Source organism: Opisthorchis viverrini (genome assembly GCF_000715545.1).
Source record: "Opisthorchis viverrini unplaced genomic scaffold opera_v5_227, whole genome shotgun sequence".
NCBI classification, from domain to species: Eukaryota; Metazoa; Platyhelminthes; class Trematoda; order Opisthorchiida; family Opisthorchiidae; genus Opisthorchis; species Opisthorchis viverrini.
The window spans coordinates 802,494-812,083 of NW_008751884.1; the positions used below are offsets into that span (position 1 = coordinate 802,494).

Sequence of the window (9,590 nt, forward strand, 5' to 3'; positions counted from 1 at the left end):
GCTGAGTCAGATGTGCGGGGACAAGAAGCAAAGCCAAACTTCAGCTCCACTCCGTCAAAAGCGGTCTCTCTGATTGTGGACACAACCGTCGCCCAGGACCCCTACACCCAAAGCCATAAACATTACCACAGCCATCCGGAAAATCCCTCGTACATCCAGTTGGCCACGCTGATCGCTGGCGGATCGGGTGTTCACGCAAACACGGAGGAAGAGCGACTGCAGCCAAACAAGCCATATAAAACTCACCATATTAGAAAACTGTTGGCTGGCTTCAAGGTGCAGTCCTCCGGGAAAACGAGCCTCTTGGGAGCGCCACCAAAATCATTGCTCTTTGGTGCCACCACACAGCGCTCAGGGCCTCGCAGCGACACTTTTCCGGTTAAACCGCGCCAAAACGCCCGCGGATCCAGAAAGGCGAACGCTTGCAGCAAACCTTTGATCAACAACAAATCTGGTCGACGAAAATGAGATGCTGAAAGAGCTACAAACAGCACTGGTCGGAATTTTCGCCCATGGGGAAAAAACTCCGTCCCCCAAAGCCAAAAAGCCCAAGCAAACCGAGCTCTCACGGAACCAAAAACCCCGCAGGCGAAAAGCACCCCCATAAACCACAAAGGCAGGAAGCAGATAACATCTTCCCAGAGGCCCCCTAGGAGTCTTGGACTCAGACTCAAACCTGGTGCACAACTATTAAGTCTGCTAACCAACCTGGTCACTCAACTTTCGGCTCCTCACCCTCGGAGGCAGCAGAGGCAGTGTTGAAATGCTCGTCCACAAACTGCCTCAGACTTTTCAGCAAACCCGGCGATGTTGAACAATCAGCTTGCCTTGAACAACCGTCCGTAATCTCACTCACAGAGACCTGGCTCACACCAGATGTCTCTGACACGAAGATCTCGATAAAAGGTTACTCTGTTTTTCGAGCTGACTCAAAACGAGGGAGGGCTGGTGGGGTTGCTCTGTACTCACATGCGGCCCTACCAATCCCGATTGTCCTCTCTGATACCCTTCCCTGCACCATTTTGCGATGCACTGTGGGTCCAAATCCCAATGCGCCGGTCCGATTCTGTCCTTCTCGGCGTGGTCTACCGTAGCCCTTGGAGTCCCCCTGAAGATGACCAATTCCTCATACAAACACTTGAGAAATTCTCCTCCAACTACCATTTCACTCATCTCCTGCTGGTAGGTGACTTCAACGCCCCAAACGCCTCCTGGATGGAACTCCAGCACGTCGAATCAGGCGGACTTTTTGCAGCGGCGCTGTTAGAAGTCGTTCAGCAGAGCGCTTGGACGCCGCAGGCTATTGACACACACAGATTGAGTTCGCCGAAACTATAGGGTTTTCGAAGTTGCTATTTTAACCGGAAGTTAGTCTAATCAATTTGCACCTTCCCACAAAATGTTGCACGTAGCATTTTGTTTAGTTGAGCGAAATGTCAAAGTCATTGACCATCGCCGATTTGCATTTTTTGCCGGTTTACGTGACATAAAACACGAAATCGCACTTTAGCACATTTTGGTTGTTCTTCGGTGTTCCTGACGAATAAAATAACATCTTAAGAGTATTTAATGCAAATGCCACCCTACAGGATCAGTCGCAGGCGTTTGTTTGCTTTAGACACCTCGATTTAACAAATGGGATATTTTTGTTCGGTGAACCTGCTCACAACACATTTTCCTCATGGATCTCATGTTCCATTAAGTGCAATAAAGGAATATCACTATTACCACAACTTTTCGAGTCTTCGTTTTTGTGACTTATGAGGAGTTCACTAAAGCCTATGAAAGATTTTGGTAATAAATATAACCTTATTTTGGTTTATGTGCACTGCAAAAGCGTTTTTAAGTGTTCGTTCTAGTCGCTCTCCGTCTTTGTGTAAGGTGTAACGTAACGGCGACTTACACGGTCTCTACATGCATGTGAGGGGAGTGTTGTCGACACAAATCAGTGATAACTAAAGCACCATTCAGCGACTATGTATAACTATACAGTCGAAAATGGGGTGGTTATCGTGCAGGTCTAATTTGTATGTGACAAACTAACGATAAATTGTCTCCGGGGTTGTGGTAATAGCATCAGCCATCTGACAGCCTGTTATCCTCACAACTGTACTCGAAGTCTTCTAACTTGGCTATTGATCGTACCTGTTGAGTCAGTGTCCTTGTGCATACATACCTAATCTAATGGCGAACGATGAACCTGATACTCAAAACTGTACGCGATATCGCCTACCTTGACTACTTATTGAAACTGCTAGGCCAGTGCCTATATGCGACGCTGTTTAGTAGGCCTCAGCTATGCGAAGTATCCTGATTTAACTGCCAACGATGACCCATCATACCCATAAATGTGCACACTCTCGCACAGTCCCCTACTCAGCTGCATTATCAAAGCGGGCCATGCGGTGGAATATGTGTCGACTGTGGTTGGAAATTGTCTGCAAAAGTTACACCAAAGCTATGAAACACACGTGCTTCCGGATGGCTTGCCGTGCGTGAAAATAGCACAGCATTACGTCGCAGCCAAATACGGCTTATGCTGCTTATATCATCATGGAGAACATAAAATCANCACCCTGCCCCCGTCCACATTCAACAACAACAACAACAAAAAGACGTTGGACACCAGCCCGAGGACAACCATACCATCTCATGCCATTGCGCCCTAACCGACCGTACTTTCACTCTACCTTTCACCGTCCAGCCCAACCAATCTTTCGAGATGGCCCTCCCCGAACCGTGACTGCCCTTACTGCCAGCGCTTCGGGACACACGTCCGGACCTGTGGACACAATGGGCCACGTGAGTTCACCCATTTCCAAGCAACGATTCACCAGCCCATGCTGATCGTTGGTAACTTACCCTGGGACGTCATACTAGGAGTAGACTTCCTGAAAAGTCAAGGGGCGAGGATCGGCCTCCTAGCAGGTACCATCGAGTTAGAAGGGAATCAAATACCCCTCGTCACGACTGCTGACTCCGCCGATGAGTGTTGTCCCGCCATGTCGATCAACGTAGACGTACTGCTGTGGCGACTGTCACCTACAATTAGCTCGTCGACGAAGGCAGAACTAGGAAGTGTTCTGTCGGAGTTCACCGATCTTTTCGCTTGGAAGGATTCTGATGTTGGTCAAACGAAACACATACAACATTGTATCGACACTGGAAATGCTACATCCATCCGCCTACCACCAGGACGTGTCCCAATTCAGTATCAACGCCAGCTAAATCAAGTGATCGATGACATGCTGAGCAAGGACATCATCAAACCTTCCGCGTCACCATGGGCCCCGCCAGTAGTCTTGGTGAAGAAAAATGATGGTTCTTTACGATTGTGTGTTGACTGTCGCAAGTTGAATGACGTCGCTCGAAATTATTCTTTTCCACTACCCCGCATTGATGATAATTTCGACGCCTTAGGAGTGGCAGCCTGGTTCAGTACACTGCACTTAGCTTCTGGATACTGGCAAGTGGAAATACGGCCTAGTGACCGTTGCAGGACCGCTTTTGCGATCCCATCGGGTTTATATGAGTTTCAAACCATGCTGTTTGAATTGACCAACGCTCCAGCCATTTTCCAGCGCCTAATGTACTCAGCTCTACACGGACTAGTTCCGGATAAGTGCCTAGTTTACCTAGATGACATTATCGTACAGGGTAAAACAGTTTCGGAGCACAACGCCAACCTAAGACTTGTTTCGGACGGATTCAATCAACTCGGACTGAAGCTGAAACCGTCGAAATGTGCGTTCCTCTACCGAGAAGTGAGCTACCTCGGGCATGTAATCTCGGCCAGCGAAATTCGATGTGACACCGCCAAGATTGAGAACGTCAAGACATGGCCAACCCCCAAATCAGCTGATGAGGTCCGCAGCTTCATGGGACTGGCATCATATTATCGCCACTTCGTAGCTGGATTCGCTAGGATCGCTACTCTACTAACGTCCCTCCTGCAAAACAACACTCCTTTTGTTTGGTCTGAAGAACAAGTCAAAGCATTCGAGCAGCTCCGCGACTGCCTGTGCTCCATACCTGTTTTGACCTACCCGGATATCTCGCCATCAGCCGGCACCTTTATCCTCGATACGGATGCAAACGAGAACGCGATTGGTGCGGTGCTGTCTCAACGCTCAGGTTACACCATGGAAAGAGTAATCGCATATGCCAGCCGAAGTCTCTCACATCGAGAGAGGCGATACTGTACGACACGCAAGGAAATGTTAGTACTTGTAAACTTCATGCGACAATTCCACCACTACCTTTTTGGTCGCAAGTTTTTGGTCCGAAACGATCACCAATTGTTACTGTGGTTACAAAACTTCCGTGTTCCCGAAGGCAAAATAGACCGATGGCAGGAGTACTTGCAAGAGTACGATTTCGAGAGCCAGCATCGAGCAGGTAAAGAACACGGGAATGCAGATGCTTTGTCCCGCCAACCAACCCGCGATCATGGAGATTGTCCGTCATGTTCAGTTTCTTACGTCTTATCGATGTCGTTACATGTGCCGGAAAGTGAGGAGTGGACCGCAGTTCAATCCTCAGACCCCGAATTGAAACTCCTATATGAGCAGCTATTCTACGACCAACACCGACCATCCAGTGACGAAATCGATGGTTCGAGCTACCCGACGCGTTGTCTTTGGGCCCTTTGGTCTCAGCTGCGTGTGACGGATGGTGTCCTTTACTACCAAAATGTCCTACTTACTTGCGTCGTATTGTGGTGTCAAGCAGCGCAGTTGAAACGGTCTTGAGGTGACTTTATGAAGAAATGTCGTACCGACCAATGGAGTCGAAACAATCTTAAAGCACCTTCATGAAGAATTAGGTCATGCAGGACACATGCCGTGTGATATTGCCCTATTCTGTCAGTCGTGAGCAGAGTGTGGTCAAGTAATGGATCGCAGAGCCGACACCTTTGTAAACGATAAAGGCTGGGTTTCCAAATGAACTGATTGGTATGAAAATTGTCTCGTCGTTGCCCAGAACGGATCTAGGTGACGTATACATCTTGGTGATTGTTGATCATTTCACAAAGTGGTGTCCAAAACTGGATGCCTGGACAGTGGCCAAAACGCTGTCCACCGAATTGGTCGCGCGCTGAGCTGTACACTAGCAACTACACATTAACCAAGGTTCCAACTTCGAAAGTAACTTGTTTAAAGGCTGTGCCACATAATGAATATCAAGAGGACTCGCACTACAGCAGATCACCCTGAGGGCAATGGCATGGTGAAGCGCACAAATCGAACTTCGAAAGTGTTGCTGAAAGCCTTTATCAACCTTGAGGCATTCGAACAGTGAGATGTTGCACTGCCACGTTGTCTACTGGCTTACCACGCTACTATCCAGGCGTCTATCGGACAGACCCCATCCTTTAGACGACAGGCCGGGAGATGCGACTACCCTGGCTCTTCAGCGATTCTAGCTGTTCGGAAAACATGGAAAACAAGTCAAAATGGTCAACACATGGTCACGTGATGTATACTCCCTGATTGAAGTAGGAGTGGCACTATATCCTGCCCAATTGTGAGTTGGTAGCACTACTGATCAGCCACTGGTGGCTAAATGGTTAAATGTTCAAAGACTGACCAGAACGTATTGGGTTCGAAAACTTCAGTTTCGTATGTTGGGCACTGCTGATGATCCCCAATAAGCATGAAACAACTACAGTGCTTCCCGGCCCTCAAAATACATTGGCTTGATCTACAGAACAAAATCCCTCTTGAAAACCCACAGTCTCCTCACTCTACCAACATTCAAGCAGGTCTCTTTTTTACCATACATTTACCATTATGACCAGTACAGTCAATGGGAATCATCTTGGTAGCCTCATACAATCCGGTTATGAAAACTCGAATGTACTTTTCTAACCTATTGTGAACTTTCAAAAATCTGGAAGCACTGTGTATATAGTTCCTGACAGTTTGAAATAGTCTCTAAGGTATATATTTGGACACTTCCACGTTCAGGCACTGACGACTCATCGGCAAGTTACCCAAAAACGTGAGGTGGCACTTATCCTACAGCCATGTACCGGTGTTGACTGACTCTTCAAGAGATCACTCCTCATGAAATGGTCGTTTACCTTTCCATCCGTCTTTCGATTCAGCTGGTTAATTGATAAAAAAGTTTGAATACTGCCCATGTTGAGGAGCGAATCAGCCTTATGCAGTCTGGGTGACACCTCTAAATCTCTCATAAGTTCCGGTGGTAGGCTCTCAGGAAAGAGCCAGCTTGATCACTTAAAGCTCGCTGATAACTGATGCCTTAAGGTTCGACATAGAAAAGCTTGTCCGCAAACTACTGTTCACGAACCAGGCACACTTACGTGACCGGTAGGAACCAAGTTTATCCGGATCTCTGATTGTTGAATCCTTCAAGGGCCGTTCTTAGAATAACTGCGCTACCCAGAGCCCGTCATACTTAGTGGGTAAGGCACAACTACAGACCGAAATGTCGGTAGTTCGAATCCAACCATGGCATCTCGACTGCTCCTGTTTAGGCTTGGGTAACCTGGCCATATCTCAACCCTCCTTCCTTCAGGTGACGTGGCAAATAATCACTGAAAAGATGTTACAACTGAATGATTATTTATTATTATTATTATTATTATTATTATTATTATTATACGATAAAACTGCGCAAAATGTGTTGTTCAACCCTGGCGACAGGCTTTGGTCGTATGAGCCCGTTCCACCTGTTGGTACACTGTCTAAGTTCCATAGGGCTTGTAAGGGACCTATACGATAGAGCAAGCCATCACAGACGTAACCCATTGACTTGTCCACCCTGGAAAGTTTAATTGGTCAACTGTTGTGCATGTAAATTGTCTCAAATCGGCGCAGATGATATCTGACAGCGCTGTGGACAGCGCCTTGCTGCGAGGGGGGCTTGTGTAATGTGCCGACGGGTGTCAAACTGCGCGCCATCATTAATTCCCTTCCCTTTTGTCTAGTTTCAGAAGCGGCGGCGGTAACGATGGTAGAAAATGAAGACAGCCCTGAATACCGGAGAGATGATATGCCCTCCCCACCCCAGTGACTACCACCGTCTGATGTTTATATACGCTTGTACTCCCTGTTCCCCGTTGTTGACTCTCCCTCTCCTGAATCCCCACGTGTTCAGAGGTTCGGAGAATAATCCGTTGACCCTACGCTCTTGTGCTTCTATGTGGACAGTTGGCGAGAGTGACTAACTTACTGTTACATCCAATTAATACGTCGCATTCTCTTTTTCAGCCCACCCGGCTGCTATTCTAAGAACATCCACACAGTGAGTTTGGATACTTTTATACACGCAGACATATTACACACGAGACCAAACACGAAATCGCACCTCAGCATATTTTGTCGCTCTTCGGTGTTCAGTAAGCACAAAAAACATCTGAAGAATATTTTGTGTAAATTCCACCTTGGAAGATCTCTCACCGACCTTTTTTGCCTTATACTCTTCAGGTTTAACAAATGAAATGATTTGTTTGAACGAACCGAGTCACAACGCATTTTCCCGTGGATCTCAACCCCCATCATGTTTAACATTGTTAGACAACATGAACTGTGCAGTGGCAATGCGGGGGCCTTCTCTGTAGAGGATCCCATTTCCCAGATATGATTAACTAGCCTGCAGATAATACAGCGTCACGAGACAGCTGCAGGTATCATTCCTGTTGTGAATATGATGCTCTATAGTTGATGACCGCCATAAAACGGTCTCCATGATAACAAAATTCGATGTCACTTACCTCGACTACTCATCTTCACTATCGGGTCTGTGTTTATGTGCATCGCTGATTATGGAGCCTCACCTATTCACAGCTGCCTGATTCAATGACCACCGACGGCACCTTATACTCATAACTCTACGCGCTGTTACTCATCTCGAATACTTATTGTAACTGCTAGGCAAGCATCTATGTGCGACGCTGCTTATGAGACCCCACCTATGCACAGTTACATGATCCGATGGCCGAAGATGGTCTTTGATACCCGTAGCTATAGCGATGCCACTTAACTATGCTAACTATAGTAAACATCAGGCCAGTATGCATGCGACGGTAAAATCGAGGCCTCAGCTATGCGTGACAGCCTAACCTGACAGCCCGTCAAACTCATTGCTGTGCTCGATGTCGCCTGTGGCGTTTTGTACCTTTATTTTACATCCGTTATAACACTACGTATGTCATTAATTGCACAATCGTTCTTTGTTTGAATGCCAGAAACCACAAAAACACGCACTTGTAAGATTTCACAGAATACAAGAGTGGTTACGCGCTTCGACTCTCTCTTCTGATTTCGCTCCCGTTCGAAGAGATCATTCGCGAGTCTCCTGTGCTAACTCTGGTATCAAAATATTTCAGACCATCTTCGGAATCTATTAAACCAGGTTCCAACTATGCGTGACATCTTAACGACCAACGGCTGCCCGTCATACTCGTAACTGCAGTTGATGTCGCCTATCTTGGCTGCTTAACGCAATTGCAACACCTGAGTCTATGTGCAACGCTTAGTATAAAGCTGACGGTCTTTCATACCATACGCGATGCCGCTTATCTTCGCTACCTACAGTAAACATCAATCCAATATATATGCCGACCAGTAAAAACAAGGACTCAACTATGGGTGATAGCATGATCTGACTGCCTGTTACACTCACCTAACTTGACTGTTTATCATCATACTCATACTTACTCGATGCCGTTTATGTTGCTACCTTCAGTAAACATCGCAACCGTAGTCGACGTAACCTACGTGACTACCCATAGTAACTGCCAGGCCCGCACACATGCTCGCAGCTAACCGTAATGCCCCGGCAACACATAATAGGCTAACTCAACGATCAACGGTGGTCATCACCTGTCAAACTGCAATCACCACACATTTTGATAGCGCTCCCCCAAATCCTACTCTTGATTGTACCCCCTCCACCAATCCCTCCATTACCCGAAACAATGAGCTGTCGCTCACCTCGACTACTTAGCGTAACCGCTATTCGCGACACAGATTATGGGGCCTCACCTATGCACGGCAACGTAATACAATGGACAACGACGGCGCTCCATACTCATAACTCCACGCGTTGATAATGCGCGCGCCATGAATTTACGAAAACACCATTGGCAAATTGCATTTTATTCATTGGCACCACTGATACAAGCTTAATTGGTAGTCGCTCCAGTTTTCATTTTCTTAAGATCCACTTCACAAGACAAGGATTCTGAAACGGAAAATAGGCAAGCAATTAACCTTCGGGAACAGCATTTAAGCATCTGGATGTAATTGAATTTTATCTGTTTGCTTACCTAGTGGTTCACAATTCCCATTACCGGGATGAGGGATAAATGTATAGTCGTGGCGGATTGCCATGGGTTCACTGATTCGGCATTTGGGGCCTTCGAGTTACAATCACACGAATTCCTTTTCATCATGGGCTTCGAGAGCAAGGTCTACAAAGCTTATGCTAAGAAATTAGGCCTCGAATAACCGGTATCCCTCAACTTCGAAATTGGACAAAACAGTTTTATTGCGACTGTCTTACGGGGCAGACTCGGCTTTTCCTCCGTGGACCGATCAAGATCAACATCAAAGCAAGCT

At 46.9% G+C, this 9,590-nt stretch overlaps 1 protein-coding gene across 1 annotated transcript; it reads left to right on the forward strand.

Annotated features, from left to right (window-relative positions):
* Positions 1 to 5,175: 5,175 nt before the first annotated feature.
* Positions 5,176 to 5,425, forward strand: T265_08614 (hypothetical protein; the record flags this gene model as incomplete). The annotated part of the gene is made up of 2 exons (XM_009174469.1): positions 5,176 to 5,258; positions 5,299 to 5,425. The coding sequence occupies 2 exons, from the start codon at positions 5,176 to 5,178 to the stop codon at positions 5,423 to 5,425; spliced, it is 210 nt and encodes a 69-aa protein (XP_009172733.1).
* Between the last annotated feature and the right edge of the window lie 4,165 nt (positions 5,426 to 9,590).